This window comes from Tachyglossus aculeatus, chromosome 21, assembly GCF_015852505.1.
Source record: "Tachyglossus aculeatus isolate mTacAcu1 chromosome 21, mTacAcu1.pri, whole genome shotgun sequence".
Classification (NCBI taxonomy): domain Eukaryota; kingdom Metazoa; phylum Chordata; class Mammalia; order Monotremata; family Tachyglossidae; genus Tachyglossus; species Tachyglossus aculeatus.
The window spans coordinates 65,752,274-65,772,339 of record NC_052086.1 but is presented as its reverse complement, the minus strand read 5'-3'; the positions used below and the strand labels follow the sequence as shown (position 1 = coordinate 65,772,339).

Here is a 20,066-nt window from a genome sequence, read left to right as displayed (position 1 = left end):
GCCTCTTGAAAACATGGCCCCCGTTTATTCCTTGAGTGTTCAAATCTTGCAAGGGGAAGAAATAATCTATCCTCCCTCCCGATGTATTTGATTCCTAGGGAATCCATCTACATCTACCAGCAGATTTTTGCCATTAGCAGGTTTGCCACTTTCTTGTAGACTGCTGTGTCACTGTTTTGCCTATGACCGCAGTAATATAGTGAGGTGAGCCTTTCATCTTGCAGCATCAAATAACTGTTTTTAGGCAGTTGGCTAGTAGTTGATTGTACAGAAAAACCAAAAAACAGGCACTGATGTATTTAAACGGTAACACTTGGGAAATCCATAGTCCCATTGAGCTTGTCACCAAATGCCCGAGCCCTCCTGGTAGCTGACTGTCATTGACAAATAACCTTCAGCCTGGCTCAGTGGAAAGAGCATGGGCTTGGCAGTCAGAGGTCATGGGTTCGAATCCCGGCTCCACCACTTGTCAGCTGTGGGACCTTGGGCAAGCCACTTCTCTGTGCCTCAGTTACCTCATCTGTAAAATGGGGATTAAGACTGTGAGCCCCACGTGGGACAACCTGATCACCTTGTGTCCCCCCAGTTCTTAGAACAGTGCTTTGCACATAGTAAGCACATAACAAATACCATCATTATTATTATTCAGCCCACTCCTATTTAGGGATAACTCTTCTGGATTAAATGTAATTGCCGAATCCTGAGTATCTGCTAGTTGTGACAGCATCCTTTCCTTTTCTTGCACGCAGAACCATTATTGGCATTCTTTCTAGGGTTGTGAGCCAGGAAACAATGCAGGAGTAGAAATGAGTGCCTATCTGGATGGAACCAAGCTCAGACCTGTATCCCCAGACAACTCTGGGGGTGGAGGAGAAGGGGAGGAAGTGGGTCTCTATTTCCATGATCTTTCTCCACTTATCATAGTGTGCACCCCCCCCCTATCATTATTGTTCCAGCAGCAGTGAACCCCTTCGGTTTAGGGGAAAGCTGTACCATGTCTTGTTCCTCTGTTCACTCTCTACCTGTTTCAGAGAGGGGCTGTGCAGGCTTCAGGCTAGCAAAAGAGGCTGGTGCTTGGGTCTCAGGTGCCAATTGGAGTAATGGATGGCAACAAAGATGTCTGCCTCGATACTTGATATTCTGTGGTGGTGTCCAGCCCTGGAAGAAAAGGACATCAAGCACATGCCTTTGCTCTAAACCTGTTGTCTTCAATTAAGAGCGCCTCAGGATGAAGTGGAGTCAAATCTGCTGGGTCACAAGGGACAGCTAAGCTCAGGCCTGTCCAAGCCCAGCCAGGCTTCCCGCCTGATTCATTTATTGTCCTCTGAAGAGTTAGTGATTGCGTCTTGCCCCAGAAACTTAAGATAAAAAGCAGCAAAGCCCTGTCTGCAGCTTCCTGGGTTTTTATTAAATGCACTGCGGGTTTGGAACTTAGGTCCTGTGTTCCTGTGAAATTTAGAAAGTTCTGAATTCCATGTGACAGTGGTGAAAGGGGGGAGAGGAGCCTGTGGGGGCTGGCCACTGGAACATCTGCCCATTTAGGGGGCTAAATAGCTGAGGGGTGAGAGTGGTGACTTAAGGGAGCGAGGTCACAGGTCATCACCTCATAGTCACATGGGTTCTATCTGGGATAAAGGATATGAGGATGACAGTATAGGGCCCCAGGGTTGGGGGAGGAGGAGCTGGCAGTGCTCCCTGCTCTGTCTTTTCTGATGATGAAAAACCCGTCCCCAGCCTAGTCTCTACTGTGTTGCATCTGGTCCTCCTGTAATGCTTGGGAGGGGTGAGGGAGGGTGTCCTTGCAAAACCCCAAAGTAAGGAAGACTAGAGAAGCAGCGTGACCTAGTGGAAAGAGCATGGGCGTAGGAGTCAGTGGACGTGGGATCAGATCCTGGCTTTCCCACTTGTCTGCTGTGTCACCTTGGGAAAGCCACTTCACTTTACTGTGCCTGTTACCTCATCTGTAAAATGGGGATTAAGACTGTGAGCCCCATCTGGGACAACCTGATTACCTTGTATCTGCCCCAGCAGTTAGAACAGTGCTTGGCACATAGCGCTTAACAAACACCATAAAAAAAAAAGAAAAGAAAACTCAGGGTGGGCGACGGCAGACTCACTGGGTTGGATTGTCCAGTGCTGCTCCCAACCATTTCTTCTGAAACTCGGTAGGGCTGTATCCAGTCAGGCTCATATTGTTGGAAAAAATTTCCTAAAGGCATTCTAGCCAAATATCCTCGGGTAGAAAAGAATGTCCCATACTGTTTTGAGGGAGCATTGAATATGGGCTAGCACTTAGGCTCTACTTGTTGTTGCAGTAGTGGTAGTAATAGTACTTAATAAGCACCCACTGTGTGCAAATCACTGTGCTGAGTTGACACAGGGCTTACAATCTAAGAGTAAGGGTTGTGGGGGGGGGGGGCGGGTTGGTGGCAGGCATGTAAAGAGAGATGAAAATATAAAAATAGACAGATGATGATAAATATGATGAACAGTAGGGCACAATGGTTAGATGGCTCACAAAAGTCAGAGCCCGGCAGCCACAGCCCTGGTTTTCCCAACTTTCTAAAAATTGAGAAGCCCTCAAGTTGCCCATGTTAGGGTCCATCCCAGGTAGCCCAGAGTTCCCAATGGCTTTGTGGAGTAAGAGGAGGCAGCTTCTCCCACATATGTGTATTGTCCCAAGCACTTAGTATAGGGCTCTGCAAATAGTAAGCACTCAGTAAATACCACTGCTTGCTGATTACCCCGTGGTGTGGCATAAGGGGACCTGTTGTGGGCTCACCCCGCCGCCTGCACTTTATTATGATATTGGATTAGTCACTAACTGCTTCGTCACATGATTCCCGATGGCGGCTCAGGCATCTGGGGTGTGTTGGAAGCTTGGAATTCTAATTTTGGAGTCAAATTGTAGAGGTCCACAGTGACTTCAGACCAGTGGGAGCCACACTTTCAGCAGTGAATCTCGTTTTGAGCGGTCAGATCATTGGAAGCGTCTGGTAGCTGTCAGTTTCGGTATGCCGCCAAGTGGCATTCCCAAAGTTGCTCCAGCCACCCTGGTAATAATGACATGGATAATGAGATGCACAAAAGAAAAATAAAAGTATAAGTCAAACTGGAAAGTATAATGGGAAATCCACTTTTCTTCTTCCAGAGGCAGACTTTCAGTGGGCCTCTTCTTTCCAGTTTCCTGCTGTCCACTTTGCAGTTAGTATGAAATTGCTACTATCAGGGATATTACGTAGAGCTTTACCATGCCAACCATGGTTACTCAACAGATGGCATAAAGAGTAGTAAATGTGGATACTTGAAACCATGGTTGACAAAACTGGAATTGGTAAGGGAAACTACTTTTGTTTGTGTTTTCTAGTATCTTATCAATCAGTCTGGTACATATTGAGCCCTAATTGTGTGCAGAACACTGAACTAAGCACTTGGGAGACTATAGTAAAACAGTTGGGAGACACAATCCCAGTGATTTGGTGGATATGTTTAATTTTTTTTTCCAGTATCAAAATGATTTCTTTAGACAGTGCTCCTCCAAAAAAGGGAAAAAAATACCAATTTTTTAGTTGTGAGGAAGAAAGCACTTAAGTGTTCTGTGTTGGATTGGATTCTTGGCTAACCAGTATATAGCTAGGACTTGCCCTGTCTTGACTTGGGCCTTTATTGCAGTTGTTGGAGGGTGGAGAACAGGGAAATTAAATGGTTGTTCCAAACAGGTCAGATGAGTTCTTTGTTCCGGGCAGGAAGAAACAGTCCTTGTCTGCCCCCTCCATTTCCTTTCTGGTGTAATACCAAAGTGACTAGTCAGACTAGCCTTCTGTTCCTTATAAAAAGCAGAAAAGAATAAAGTCGGGGACAAAGCAAACATTTGCCGCGAAGCGCGGAGTTTCCCATATTTAATGCTGATGAGGTAACACCACTTTAAATCAGTGAGGGACCATTTTCTTCTGAGCTCTGAATCTGGATTTTAGCAGTGATGCAGATTCTAAACAGAAATCTGTTCCACCCTCTTAATTCTTCCTAGACATTCCTTCAGGAGAAGCAGCATGGCCTAGAGGGCAAAGCACAGGCTTGGGAGTCAGAGGTGCTGAAAGGCTGGTGTGGCAGGGGTGGGGATAGAAAGTGGGAAGGCAAGAGGTTAATCCAGGAAGGTCTCTTGGAGGAATTGAAATTTCAGAAAGGCTTTTAAGATATGTGGAGAGCTGTGGTTTGTTGAACATGAAAAGGGGAGGGAATTCCAGGTAGCGTGAAGGACATGAGAAGCACCATGGCCTAGTGGAAAGAGCGTGGGCCTGGGAATCAGGACCTGGGTTCTAATTCTGGCTCTGTCATTTGTCTGTTTTGTGACCTTGGGCATGTCACTTAACTTCTTAAGTGACTTCTTAACTCGGCAAAGTATTTTAAACATTTTCAATCCAAAAAATCAGGTGAAACTTACTTTATTCTCCAGAGCAGCTGAATTGTTGCTGTTGGATCTCTGATGCAGCTTTATACTAGCAATACACCTTTGATTTCCCCAAGCGCTTAGTACAGTGCTCTGCACACAGTAATCGCTCAATAAATACAATTGAATGAATGAACTTCTCTGTACCTCAGTTCCCTCATCTGCAAAATGGGGATTTAATACCTGTTCTCCCTCTTGCTTATTTTGTGATTCCATGTGGGATATGATTAATTTATATCATCCCCACAGTAAGTGCTCAATAAATACATATTATTTATTTATTTATTTATTTTGCTTGTACATATCTATTCTATTTATTTTATTTTGTTAGTATGTTTGGTTTTGTTCTCTGTCTCCCCCTTTTAGACTGTGAGCCCACTGTTGGGTAGGGACTGTCTCTATATGTTGCCAATTTGTACTTCCCAAGTGCTTAGTACAGTGCTCTGCACATAGTAAGCACTCAATAAATACGATTGATGATGATGATGATGATGACTGACTACAATGCTTGGCACATAATAAGCGCTTAAATTCCACAGTGACTTTACCACAGTCTCTATGAACAAGAGGTTGGTGGTGGGATAGATGAGAACAGGGCACAGTGAGTAGGTTAACATGAGAGGAACAAAGAGGGAGAACTGACATGTAAGGGGAGAAGAGAGTGAATAAGGAAGAGGGAGCTTCAAGAGTTTCTACTTGATGCGGAGAGGAAGAGGCAACCATTTGATGTGTGTGAGTAAGGAGATGTGCATAACATTTTAAATAAATGATCTGGGCAGAAGAGGGAAATTTGGACCATAGAGGGGAAGACTAGAGGCAGGGTGATCAGTGAGAAGGCCAGGGCAGCAAGGTTATGATGAGGACCTGGTGGCAGTTTATCTGAAAAGGAAGGAAATGCTGTGGTGGAAGAGTCGACAGGATTTGGAAAAGCATTGTTGCCTAGTGAATAGAGTACCAGCCTGGGAGTCAGAAGGACCTGGGTTCTAATCCTTGCTTTGCCACATGTTGGCTGTATTAGCTTGGGCAGTCACTTAATTTCCCTGTGCCTCAGTTACTTCATCTGTAAAAGGGGGTTAAGACTGTGAGTCCCATGTAGGACACGGACTGTGTCCAACCTGATTAGCTTGTATCTACCCCAGCGCTTAGTACAGTGCCGACACACAGTAAGTGCGTAACAGATACCGTTTAAAAAAGAACTGGCAGCCAACAGCATGGGGTTTGAAAGAGGGAGGAGTGAAGACTATCACCAAGGTTACGGACTTGAGAGGGAGAGAGGAGGGTGATGGTGTCGGGTGGGTTGAGAAAGTTGGGTGGAGGAGAAGATTTGGGAGGCAAGGTGCGTTCAATTTTGGAGGGCTAACAGGCTAGAAAGGCACCATTTGTGGCCTTTTCATCACTGCCTGAAAACTCTTCAGATCTCAGAGACCTGGGTTTGAAAAGCCATCAATCAGTCAGTAGTTTTTATTGAGCATTTATTGCATCAACTCTGTTATATTGTACTCTCCCAAGTGCTAAGTAGTGCTCTGCACACAATTAGTGCTCAATAAATATGATTGCGCATGCAGCTCAATCTACAGCATGCAGCTGTAGAGGGATTCACACCTACCCCGCCCTTGGGTGGGCACCTGCATTGGGTTATAATTTGGAAATGTCTCAACTCCAACCCCCACCCCCAAGTAACCCTCCTAGGTCTGGAGGAAGAGCTTTCCTCACTGATTTAAAGGGGTGGGGTTCAACTCGGCAGAGTATTTTGCACATTTTAAATCCAAAAAATCAGGTGAAACTTACTTTATTCTCCAGAGCAGCTGAATTGTTGCTGTTAGATCTCTGATGCAGCTTTATACTAGCAATACACCGTTGATTTCCCCAATTAAATCAGAAGCTCCTTGAGAGCAAGGACTGTGAATCTTGCCTTCTGTTTTACTCTCCCAAGCACTCAGTGCTGTGCACTCAATAGCTGCCCAATAAATGCCCCTAATGGATTGTTGGGAAACAATGTTGGTTCAAACCATGGTAAATGAGGTTAGGCTTGGGGTGAAGTTTATCATCATGCAAATAAATAGACATATGGTTCAGACTCCCCCCAGAGAAAATGATCTGAGCCAATTAAAATTGCAGGAGAATCATTCCTTCTTTCCCTTGAAAACGTGGTAACAGCCAGAGGGACAGCAGGAGCTGAAGCAAGCAGATAGTAGATTGTGAGCCTCGTGTAGGGGAGGGCTTGTGTGTGATCTGGTTACCTAGTATCCACCCCAGTATTTAGCACAATGCTTGGCGTGTAGTGCGTGCTTAAAGACCAGTTATTATGTACAATTAATGGGCATGTGCTTCTGACTCAGTCGGTTTTGTCTCTGCTTGCCAGCCCATTGGTTTAGTAATAGCGGGGAGTGTGATGTCACTCTCCAGCGTATTTCTGAGAAGCTTGGCCCACATCCTCCTCTCCTTCCCCACTCATAACGTGAGTCGGGGAGGCCGGTTGGCAGCCGAACACCATCCCCCACACCCCCTCATCCCCCAGGCCTCAAAGTGAAGCCATGGGGCCCACTCACTGGAAGAGCCCCAAGGCCTGTTCGTGGCTCGAGCCCAGCAAGCCACCGTGGGGGAGCAGGAGGGGTGAAGGGGACTACAAGCTCAGAAATGAACCCTGTAGGTGATCCTTTGGGTGTGGGGTTCAGCCCCACTGTGCGATGAGCTGCCTGCTCAAGTCCGTTCCTCCCAAGCCACAGGAGCCCTTCAACCACCCCTCCCTGACATTCAGAGAAGTGAAATCTGGGAGGGCCACGGATAGCAAACACCCGGCCCTGTTTCATTTCGGCTTAATTGGAACAGTTCTCCTTCAGGTAGCGTTTCCCTAAATCCTTGACCCGAGCTTCGTTTATCCGTAGACGGGAGAAGTGAACCTGTGGTGATTTTTCGAGTTGACGTGGCTCCGATGATTGGGTGAGGCGGGCTCTCTAGGTGACCTGAGTAGTCCACCTACTCTGTCCGTCTGCCATTCTTGGCTGGCCGTCGTGCCACGGAGGGGGCACGACTCTTTTCGCTATCTAATCCCGGAGCTAAAATTAGATGTATAAGGATGGGGCTCTAATGCCTGGGTGTCTGGGTTTCTAATCCTTATTTCCTCTCACCCAGTTAACTTAGTGGTACGGTCGGTGGCAGGGCCAGCCCTCTTCATCTCGAGCGAAACCACAGTGTTTCGAGACTGGCATTTTGCCCGCGTGTATGTTTTCAGCCCTGGGCTTCAAGGTCGTTTTTATGTTCCCGCCCCAGCTGTAGGTTGATTCTGGGGAGGAGCTACACTTAGTTCTGCTCCTAAAGGGCAGTTTCTGACTTACTCATCTGTTGTGGGTTACTTCCCTATGTTTTGATGCTGGAGTCCCTCAAGGGATGTATGTGTTTCTCTTCTGCCTCTGTCTATTTCAGTCTTTCTGCGGTATTTCTTGAGAGAGTGAGCGTTCGCTGAGCCTGCCATAAAGGTTCCTTTCTGTGGAGTAATCTTAAATTAAGATTAATTAAATTAATTTTCAATTAAGGATATGTGATTTTTATTTCTTTGCCCCATGTCTGTCTTCCAGACCTCCCCCAGCCCCCAAGTTTGTCTCCTTCTTGGCCTGGCAACAGGTTTTATAGGGAGGGAAAGAGTGCAGAGGGAAGGTCTGAAAAGGGAAGGAGGTGTCTCACCGTGATTAGATAACAGGAATATTTTATCACTGCCAACCTCAAGCTGCCCAGAGTGCTGTAGCTTGGCTTTTTGTGACCCTCCTGGATTCCCCAAGCTCCAGTTCCTCAACGTCCAACTGGCCTGGGGCCGGGGGAAAAGCAGCTGCTGCAGTCCCATCCCTGGTGGGTTTGGCGTCTTGGCCTTGCCCCTCCCTGTAGTGAGGCTGGTGGGCCTGGAAGCTTGGGAAGCCGTGGGGCTGCTCCTTAGTAAAATACTGCTTCAGCACACTTTTCACAATAATGACAATAATTATAATGGTATTTATGGGGCTTACCATGTGCCATATGCATATTAAGCGATGGGTTAGAGTCATAATCATGTTGGACCCAGTCACTGACCCACAGGGGACTCACAGTCCAAGGGAGGAAGAACAGGTGTTTCATCCCCATTTTACAGATCAGGAAATGCAGGCATAGAGAAAGTAAGAAGAGAGCACACAGTAGACAAATGGCCAAGCTGGATTTAGAACCCAGGTCCTCAGATTCCCAGGCCCGTGTTCTTTCCACTAGGCATTACTGCTTCCATGCTGCTTTGAGATTGTGAGCGCCCCTCAAGGGACAGGGATAATGTCTAATTTTTCCATTTGTTCATTCTTTCCCAGTGCGTAGTACGGGGCACTGCACATGGTAAACACTTAGCAAATAACGTTCCTACTTCTGCTAAATAACTCCCTCGTGGCTTGAAAGCTATCGTCCATCTGAGGATGCTTAATTCTCACTTGAGGAAGTCTTAGCTGAGCCGGCTTTAGTGCAATACTGATCTTCCTGTTTAACCTGGTCTGAGATGCCAAATTGAGGCCTAGACTGATGGTAGAGATGGCAGTGTTTGCACGGGGCTCCGTAGGTGGGCCTCACCTATAGCCCCGAGTGTCTTGGTCTGGTCTCCCCTGTCCCCTTTTGGATTTGGCTGCTGGTGGATGTGAACCAGAGAGGTACAGAGGCCCTGATGAAATTCCAGCCATACTCAGGGACAAGGGGTTGAACTCATCTCCACCCCACCGCGCAGTCAGGTCGATCCGGCTGGTCAATAGACAAACTGGGGTTAGGCTGGGTTGTTGGGGTGTGTGTGACTTCCACTCTACCTCCCTTCCCTAATTAAGCCCCCATTTCCTCTTCTTCCCCTCCCTTCTGTGTCATCTTTGCATTTGGATTAGCTTCCTTGTCTCACCCCTCCCTCAGTCCCACACAGCACTTATATACGTAATTTATATTAATGTCTGTCTCCCCCTCTAGACTGTAAGCTCATTGTGGGGAAGGAACATGTCTAACAACTGTTATTGTACTCTCCCAAATGCTTAGTACAGTGCTCTACGCTCAGTGAAAAGGAGTGATTGATTAACTTCTTTGGGCTGAGCCCTAGGATTTCAGTATGGGAAGTGCCCTGCTAAACAGCCAGTTTTCTCTTATCTATGTGTATAGGGGGCAGACAGGTGGGTAAAAGGAAACCACAGATAATCCCTTTCTCCTTTCCTTTACTCCACTGCCCTTTAGCACTCAGGGGGAGTGGAAAAGGCAGAAAGAAGAAACTCAAGGCAATCAGTTCTGTGACTTACAGAAGTTCAGGGGGAAGGGGCTGAAACTCCACACTTCAACACATTCATTCATTGTCATTTATTGAGTGCTTACTGTGTGCAAAGCACTGTACTAAGCGCTTGGGAGAGTACAGTATAACAGACACATTCCTGCCCTTTTCGCCTGGACAGAGCAGTCCTGCATTTCTCGCCAAATTCTCGCCCAGATGAGTAATGAAAACACATATTATGGGAGGATCGACTGAGCTGGCAAGTGAGAACAGTAAATCTCCACCTGTTTGTTACTTCACAAAGACTTTGGTATTTCACATTCAGCCAAATCGAGAGGGCAACTTCCCCATCCCCTTTAATCAAATGAATGTGGTAACTCTTGCCACATTCGCATTTCAACTGAAGCATCATGTGAGAAAGTTGGCAGTTTCCAGCTCAAGGTTATTGCTGTGGGAGCCATTTGGCGGAATTGCTGAATTTCTCTAAATGAAATGGAGGCAGCCTGATCTTATGGAAGAGAGCTTGGATCTGGGTCAGAAGATCTGGGTTCCAGGCCCAGCTCAGTCACTGATCACTGTGACCAAGGGCAAATGGCTTAACCCCTCCGGGCCTTAATTTCCTCCATGAAAGAGGGGTAAGACACCATCTCTTAAGTGATAAAGCCCTGTGCAGGTCACGGACTCTCCAATCTGATTACTTAATAGCCACCCCACCATAGGTGCTTGGCACCGAGCCAGTGTTTAATAAATATCAATCAATATTGAGTGCCTACTATGGGCAAAGCATTGTGCGAGTGCTCAGAAAAATACATTTTCGAATTAAAAGATATGATCCTGCCCTAGGGGAGATTACAATCTAGAAAATTCATTAATCTATCAGCCTGCATTGGCTGTCAAAGCATAAGGTTACTGTGACGCTTTCCCACTAAGAACTGCCGTTCTACAACATGCATGTTACATTTATGGAGCCTCAAGTTCGTTTTAACTTATATCCAAGTCCAGGCCCATCACTAGGCCCCAGACCTTGAATCAGGTGAGAGACTAGCTCATAGTGAAGCTTCAAAGCTTTCCAACTCTGCCACTGGCCTACTGGTTGACTGCTGACATCCGTAGTTCCACCTTTTGGTAGGAAAAAAGCTCTGGTTTTAGCCAGTCTAGGTTCCAAATAGTTCTTATCATTGATAGTAATGGCCCATCAGTGTTGATTTCTACTGGAGATTTTCAGTTTTGGAGCAGGGTTAGTTGCCTTCTGGGGAAGTTGGGTTTGAGTGAGTAAGTATCTTTTTTGAGATTAGTTGTGTCCCTTAAGTTTTGGCCATGGTGTTTATTTGATGGTTTCTTGGTGATCTGAGAGAGGTTTGGTGTGATAGCTGAAAGTACCCATTCTCCAGGGGAGAAAGCACCGTAGATGAAAGCAGTAAGGGGCAATCTCCAAGATCAGCCTGCGCTAGGGTCTTCTTGGGCTTGGCAGATCCAGAAAGAGAGAGAGAGCGAGCGAGAGAGATGTCTCTTCTACCAGTCAGAAGAACTGCTTTATTCCAGGACCTTATCTAATGAACCAGATATTTTTTTCAGGGCAGTGGAAAACAAAGGCTGATGTTTTCCATTAGGTTTCGATCCAGGTTTATTCCAGGGTGTAACGTGGAGGCAGTGAAAGATAGTCGTGTGCTATTTATTGAGCACTTAGTGAGTGCAGTGCACTAACAGCACCTGGAAACTGATGGTTGAGTCTTTTGTGAGGAGTATCAGTGGTATTTATTGAACACTAATGTGCAGGGCACTGTATTAAGCACTTGGATGCTGAATGAGCCTCAAGAATCTATGCAGAGGATGCATTATGCTAGTACAATGGTAGGTGACAGGATGGTAGTAGGGGGAAGATTGGGTCAGTCGAGGGGGGTGTTGTACATACAATGGCCTGGATCTTCTTTTAAAAGGTCCTGTGCAATCAGTCAAGGGTTTTTATTGAGCATGTACTGTTTGCAGAGCATTCATTCATTCAATTATATTTATTGTGCACTTACTGTGTGCAGAGCACCATACTAAGTGCCTAGGAGAGCACGATGCAACATAGTCGGTATGTTCCCTGCCCAGAAGCTTACAATCCGGAGGGAGAGACATACATTAATATAAATAAATTGTGGATACATACATAAGTTCACTGGGGCTGAGGATGCAGTGAATATCAAGTGCTATCCAGAAAGGAGAGGAAGTGATGGAAATGGGCTTAATTGGGGAAGGTCTCTTGGAGGAGGTGTGGTATTAAGGCTTTGAAGGTGGGGAGAGTGGTGGAAGAGGAAGAAGCTCCAGGCTAGAGGGAGTATGATACAGGAATGGAGTTGGCAGTAGAAGTTGAGATGGAGGTACAGTGAGTAGGCTGGAGTTAGAGGAGTGAAGTGTGCAGATTGAGTTGTAGAAAATCAGCAGGGTAAGACAGGTGGGGGTAAGCTGATTGAGTGCTTTAAAGCTCAGGGTAAGTTCCTGTTTGATGCTGTGATGAGGGATAACATCTCTACTTGGATGTCCTCCTGTCACCCTCAAACTTAACATGTCCATCAGCCTCCTTGCTAACCTCCCAGCCTCCTGTCTCTCCTCCATCCAGTGCATACTTCATTCTGCCTGCCCGGATCATTTTTCTACAGAAATATTCAGGACATGTCACCCACTCCTCAGGAAACTCCAAACAAAAACTCCTCATCTGTGGCTTTAAATCACTCCACCACCTTGCCCCCTCCTACCTCACCTCACTGTTTTTCTTTCTGCAATCCAGCCCACACACTTCACTCCTCTAGTGCTAACCTTTCTCACTGTGTCTCTGTCACACCACCGACCCCTAGCCTACGTCCTACCTCTGGCCTGAAGGGCCCTCCCTCCTCAAATCCAACAGGCAATTACTCTCCCCGCCTTCAAAGCCTTACTGAAGGCACATTTCCTCCTGGAGGCCTACCCAGACTAAACCCCATCTCCCACTCCCTTCTGCATTGCCCTTAATTGTTCTCTTAGCTCTTCCCTTCTCCCAGCCCCACAGCACTTAAGTATATATCCGTGATTTTATTTATTTGTATTCATGTCTGCCTCCCCGCCAGACTGTAAGCTCGTTGTGAGCAGGGAATGTTTCTGTTTATTGTTCTACTGTACTCTCCCAAGCACTTGGTACAGTGCTCTGCATGCAGTAAGTGCTCAGTAAATATGAGATTGACTGAAGCACTGTAGGTTCTTGAGGAGTGAGGACCGAACCTTTTTTTTTTTTTTTTAAAGATCCAGGCCACAGAGTGAAGTATGGACTGGAGTGAGGAGAGACAGGAGGGAGGGAGGTCCGAAAGGACACTGGTGCAGTAATCAAAGTGGGTTAGGATAAGTACTTGGATCAGGGTGATAGTTTGGATGGAGGAGGACAGGGTGGATTTTAGGATGAATGAATTATCAATCAGTTGTATATGAGCACTTTCTGTGTGCAGAGCACTGTACTAGAGTACAGTGTAACAATCGGTAGACACGTTCTCTGCCCACAGCATACTTACAGTCTAGGGGGGAAACACATTAATATAAATTAATTCAATTACAGATTTGTACATAAATGCTACGGAGCTGAGGGAGGGGTGAATAAAAATTGCAAATGCAAGGCAAGGCTTATGAGAAGCAGTGTGGGTCAGTGGAAAGAGCACGGGCTTTGGAGTCAGAGGTTATGGGTTCAAATCCCAGCTCCGCCAATTGTCAGCTGTGTGACTTTGGGCAAGTCACTTAACTTCTCTGTGCCTCAGTTACCTCATCTGTAAAATGGGGATGAAGATTGTGAGCCCCCCATGGGACAATCTGATCATCTTGTAACCTCTCCAGCACTTAGAGTGCTTTGCACATAGTAAGCACTTAATAAATGCCATTATTATTATTATTATTATAAGGGATTGGGAGAAGAGGAAATGAGGATTTAGTCATGTTTAGTAATGTTTCTGAAGGTAGAACTGTCACAATTTGGTGACGGATGACCTTGGGGGTTAAACGAGAGAGATGAGTCAAAGAGCAGGGTGGTTTAGTGGAAAGAACATGGGTGTGGGAGTCCGAGGACCTGGGTTCTAGTCCCGGATCTGCCACGTGCCTGCTGAGTGGCCTTGGGCAAATCACTTAACTTTTCTGCATCTGTTTCCCCAACTGTAAAATGGGGATTAAATACATGTTCTCTCTCTGACTTAGTCTGTGAGCCCCATGCAGGACAAGAGACTGCATCCAACCTAATTAACTTGTACCAACCCTAGTGCTCAGAACAGTGTTTGAAATATGGTAAGCACTTAACAAATACCATAAAAACAGGGGGAATGGAAGCAGATGGGAAGGGGTCAAGGAGAGAAAATGCAGGTGGTGTGTTCTAATCCCAGCTCTGCCACTTGTCTGCTGTGTGACCTTGGGTAAGTCACTTAACTTCTCTGGGCTTCAGTTACCTCATCTGTGAAATGGGGATTGAGACTGTGATCCTGATTTGGGACAAGGACTGTGTCCAACCCAATTTGCTTATATCCACTCCAGTGCTTAGTACAGTGCTTGGCACATAATAAGTGCTTAACAAATGCCATAATTTATTATTATTATAGTCAACTCGCTCAGTGAGTTTGGAGAGGAATGGTAGGAGGGAGATGGTGTGAAATTGGAGGGAGCTCTTACACCCTCCTCTGCAGTGCTGAATTTCCTCCTGCCTTCAGGACATCTCTACTTGGATATCCCACTGACACCTCAAACTTAACATTTCCAAAACAAAACTCTCTCATCTTCCCACCCAACCCCAGTCCTCTCTCTCACTTTACCACCCCTGCAGAGGGCACCGTTGTCTTCCTTGTTTCATTCACTCCTTCATTCAATTGTATTTATTGAGCGCTTACTGTGTGCAGAGCACTGTACTAAGCGCTTGGGAAGTACAAGTTGGCAACATATAGAGATGGTCCCTACCCAGCAGCGGGCTCACAGTCTAGAAGGGGGAGACAGAGAACAAAACAAAACATGTGGACAGGTGTCAAGTCATCAGATAAATAGAAATAAAGCTAGATGTGCATCATTAACAAAATAAATAGAATAGTAAATATGTAAAAGTAAAATAAATAGAGTAGTAAATATGTAAAAGTAAAATAAATAGAATAGTAAATATGTACAAGTAAAATAGAGTAATAAAGCTGTACAGACATAAATACAGGTGCTGTGGGGAGGGGAAGGAGGTAGGGCAGGGGGGATGGAGAGGAGGAGAGGAAAAGGGGGGCTTAGTCTGGGAAGGCCTCCTGGAGGAGGTGAGCTCTCCCTTTGAAGGGAGGAAGAGAGCTAGCTTGGCGGATGTGCAGAGGGAGGGCATTCCAGGCCAGGGGGAGGACGTGGGCCGGCACGGCGGGACAGGTGAGAACGAGGCACAGTGAGAAGGTTAGTGGCAGAGGAGCGGAGGGTGCGGGCTGGGCTTGTAGAAGGAGAGAAAGGAGGTGAGGTAGGAGGGGGCGAGGGGTTGGAGAGCCTTGAAGCCGAGAGTGAGGAGTTTTTACTTGATGTGTAGGTTGACTGGTAGCCACTGGAAATTTTTGAGGAGGGGAGTAACATGCCCAGAGCGTTTCTGCACAAAGATGATCCGGGCAGCAGCGTGAAGTATAGACTGAAGTGGGGAGAGACACGAGGATGGGAGATCAGAGAGGAGGCTGATGCAGTAATCCAGTCGGGATAGGATGAGAGATTGAACCAGCAGGGTAGTGGTTTGGATGGAGAGGAAAGGGCGGATCTTGGCAATGTTGCGGAGGTGCGACCGGCAGGTTTTGGTGACAGATTGGATGTGAGGGGTGAACAAGAGAGCAGAGTCGAGGATGACACCAAGGTTGCGGGCTTGTGAGACGGGAAAGATGGTTGTGCCGTCAACAGTGACGGGAAAGTTAGGGAGAGGGCAGGGTTTGGGAGGGAAGATAAGGAGTTCAGTCTTGGACATGTTGAGTTTTAGATGGCGGGCAGATATCCAGATGGAGATGTCCTGAAGGCAGGAGGAGACCCGAGCCTGAAGGGAGGGAGAGAGAGCAGGGGCAGAGATGTAGATTTGGGTGTCATCAGCACAGAGATGATAGTTGAAGCTGTGGGAGTGAATGAGTTCGCCAAGGGAGTGAGTGTGGATAGAGAACAGAAGGGGACCAAGAACTGACCCTTGAGGAACCCCTACAGTAAGGGGATGGGAGGGGGAGGAGAAGCCCGCAAAGGAGACTGAGAATGAATGGTCAGAGAGATATCCTCGACTCACCTCTCTCATTCAGTCTGTCATCAAATCCTGTCAGTTCCACCTTCACAACATTCCTAAAATCCGTCCTTTACATTCAAACAATCAATAGTATTTGAGCAATTACCATGAGCAGAGCACTATACTAAGTGCTTGGGAGAATACAATACAAGAGTTTGCAGGCCCGCTCCCTGCTCACATGAACTTACAGTCTAGAGCGGGAGACAGACATTAATATAAGTAATTTAAAGATCTGAACGTAAGTCCTGAGGGGTTGAGGGTGGCATAGATATCAAATGACTTTGGGCAAGTCAGCTTCTCTGTGCTTCAGTTACCTCATCTGTAAAATGGGGATTAAGACTAAGCCCCACATGGGATAACCTGATTACCTTGTGTCTACCCCAGTGCTTAGAACAGTGAAGCGCTTAACAAATACCATCATCATTATTATTATTATTATTATTATTATTAAATGCTCAAAGAACTTCTCCTGTCCCTTGTCACAGACCTTCCTGCCTCTTGCCTTTCCCCACTCCAGTCCATACTTCACCCTGCTACTGGAATCATTTTGCCCTTTGCCTACTCTTCCCCTGAAGCTCTTGGTTTTATCGTGGTAGTGAGAAGCAGCAAGAGGAAGTGAAGAAATCATCAAAAGTTTCATTGACTTCTTGGAAATGACACTGTGCTTGTATATAAATAGTTGTGGTCATGTGAACTGAAAGTGCTTTGTTAAGTGCAGGCTTAGTCATTGACTTGGCAGTAAGGGCCACTAGTCCCCTGTCACCACTTAATGGACACATCCACGGGCGGCCTCTGCCTTCGTACTCAAGTACCTCTGTGCAGCAGGTCCTTCAGAAAAATCAGGGTGGAACAGAGGGCAGGGTAGCTGAGTGTGGGGGTTGGGTGGTTTTAATCAATCAATCGTATTTATTGAGCGCTTACTGTGTGCAGAGCACTGTACTAAGTGCTTTAAGCACTTACTATGTGCCAGGCACTGTAATAATAATAATAATAATGACATTTATTAAGATCTATGTGCAAAGCACTGTTCTAAGCGCTGGGGAAGTTACAAGGTGATCAGGTTGTCCCAAGGGGGCTCACAGTCTTAATCCCCATTTTACAGATGAGGTGACTGAGGCGCAGAGAAGTGAAGTGACTTGCCCAAAGTCACACAGCTGACAAGTAGCAGAGCTGGGGTTTGAACCCATGACCTCTGACTCCAAAGCTCGGGCTCTTTCCATGGAGCCACGCTGCTTCTCTTACTAAACATCCCATGTACAACATGTACTAAATATCCCAGTCCCCAATACCACTTATGTACATATCCTTATTCTCTACTGTAATTAACTTTGATGCCTACCTCCCCTTGTCGACAAAGCTCCTTGTGGGCAGGGATCATGTTGTGCTCTCCCAAGCGCTTAGCATAGTGTTCTGCACACAGTAAGAGCTCAATAAATACCATTGATTGATTTAGTTTAAAAAAAAAACCAACAAAAAAATAGCACTCCCCCCCATATGGCTGTGAAGTAGTGGCCAGTGCTGCTGCTTCAGGGTCAGCACGCCTCTGGACACCCTCCATCTCCCCTGCAGTATGGTTTGATTCACTTACAGCTGTTAAATGGTTTTAGGAATGGAGGTGGCTATTTCCTTGTCAATATGTAAATCAACGGGCACTTAGTACAGCACATTAGAAATGAAATAGTCTTTGAAGTGTGTGGGCAGAGTGAGGTATTACTGAGGTGCTTTTTACTGTGTTCATTTCTCATTTTTATCGCTGGTGGTTGGGATAAATTGTAAGCCACTTCAGATTCTTTTTGTCAACCAAAAATGTATCTCTACCACAGTGCCTGGGTTCCTGGGAACAGTAAAATCTTAAACAACGAGGATGTGCAAGACACAATTACGATAAAGGGCAGTCCATCCTGCTTCTTTTATCCCTTCTCCTAACTGGGGAGGAGAGGCGGCCAGGTTTGACTCGAGGTTATTGCCTTGTTGGGTAGGAAAAGGGAACATTTTAGTGGGCAAGGACCCAGTCAGAGCCAAGCTGAGTCCTCCAACCAACCCGTCTCCCTCTCATACTACAGGGTTGACAGGTTCCACCCACCTATTTGGGGTCCTTGGAGCCTCAGGGGCCCTGCTCCTCCCCATCCTTGACTTTGTTTTGGCATATTAGGTTGAACCTAAGACCTCCAACTCCGAGAGGAGGCTAGAGCCCCCCTGCCATGGAACTACGCGGCTTCAACTACCACCTCTAGCTTGGATGGTTCCCACACCCGCTACCTCTTCCCTTGTCTGCAATCTCACATTTCCACCTGCCTTTAGGACATCTCTACCAACGATATCTTGACACCTCAACCGTGGCATATCCAAAGCAGACGTCCTCATCTTCCAATCCAAACCCTGTCATTCCTATATTGTAGAGAGCACCACCACCATCTGTCTCACAAGCCCATAACCACGGCATTATCCTTAACTCATGTCTCTCATCTAACCCACACATTTGATGATGATGATGGTATTTGTTCAGCGCTATGTGCCAAGCACTGTTCTACCAGATCCTGCTGGTTCTTCCTTCACATCTCTAGAATCCAGCCTTTCCTTTCAATCCAAACGGCTCTCATGCTGATCCAAGCACTCATATCCTGCCTTGATTAGTGCATCAGCATCCAGCCTATCCTTCACCCCCCAGCCTAGATCATTTTTCTGAAAAGCCATTCAGCCCACATCTCCCCACCCCTCAAAAACCTCCAGTGGCACTCCATCCACCTCTGCATCAAACTAAGCCCTTATTTCCCCTACTCACCCTCCCCTCTGATCGTGTTGCACCCCTTAAGCACTTGGTACTCGCCCCAGTCCAGCACTGGTGTACATATCCTTAGATTCTATAATCTAGAGGGAGAGACAGAGTAAATTACAGCAAGGTGAAATAGTAAACTCATTGCAAGCAGGGATTGTGTCTATCACCTTTGTGTTATACTTTTCCAAGCTCTTAGTACAGTGCTTCACACACAGTAAGTGCTCAAATACTACTGATTGATCAATCAGTTGGTGGGAAATAAGGTAGGTTTTTTGATTCTGTTCAGACAGTAGGTCCCTATTCTCCCTACTTCCCCTTGATTCAGTCGTCCCCAATAATCCCACTATTTGGGGTTTAATAATAAATAGCATTTATTGAATACTGTGTGTAGCTCCCTGTACTAAATACTTGGCAGGTAAATACTTGAAGTGGGAATGTTGCGGGGAGGAGGGGGAATAGGGGAGTACTGTAGATGTGCAAGGGGAAGGAATGGCTAAAGACATGAGGCTCTTGGGCCTGGCTGTTAGTTTCCTCCCTTGAATGAGGGGGAGGACAGGGCTCTCTGGCTTCCTTCACAGGATGTTCTGAGCAAGTGTTTAACCAGGCCGATTTTAGCCCCACTGTCTTACCTTTTGTAATTTCTCTCTTACAGAGTTGGGGTTTTGGAAGATGCCTTCACCTGTTTCGGTATCTTTTGTGCCATTTTCTTTTTCCCCTTTGGCATTCTCTTCTGTCTTGCATTGAGGCAGCGAAGATGCCCTAACTGTGGAGCAACTTTCGGTTGAACGGAACAATCTGACGCGGCATCCTGAAACCACCTCTTCTCCCCTTTCCCCAGTAATCTTTTTCTAATGTAAATGTCATGTACAATCGGCTTTATTTGATCAAGCTTCAGAACTGTTTTGTAAAGTATGATGGATTTTTTGCATGTGAGACCTAATGTCCCCTGGGCATGTGTGTGGCAAAATAAAGAGCAACCTGCTTCTAAGGTTAATGACAACTCAGATTTAAAACACTGCTTCGGGTTTTTGCAGTCTTTTCGATTTGTGCCAGAAATGTTGTTTTTATAAAAGGAGATTGGTAGAGTTTAAGCTGTTTCTGCTTAATTCAGTGTCTGCCCACTGTCACAATGTAAATTTTTAAAAAATAAAAGTTAACTCTCATTTCAACTGCTTGGGACTTATTGGCCTGCATATGGTGTAGCTTAAGCTCTGGGTATTGTGTTTGTTTTAGAGGGTGGTTGGGCAAAATTCTCTGTTCAATATGTAATTCTAACAACAGACCCAACAGGCCCAAGTAGGAGGTTAATGGGCTTCTGGTAAGGAGGACTTTATGTATTTGCTTTGGTGGTTTTAGA

The 20,066-nt window shown here is 46.2% G+C and overlaps 1 protein-coding gene across 1 annotated transcript in view; it reads left to right on the top strand.

Moving 5' to 3' along the window:
* The window catches only part of BRI3 (brain protein I3), a 45,609-nt gene extending 25,731 nt beyond the window's left edge, over positions 1-19,878 (top strand). Inside the window, exon 3 of the mRNA XM_038763721.1 lies at positions 19,362-19,878. Coding sequence (XP_038619649.1) covers positions 19,362-19,494 — 133 coding nt within the window. The 3' untranslated portion in view covers positions 19,495-19,878. The remainder of the gene's footprint in view (positions 1-19,361) is intronic.
* Positions 19,879-20,066: the final 188 nt, after the last annotated feature.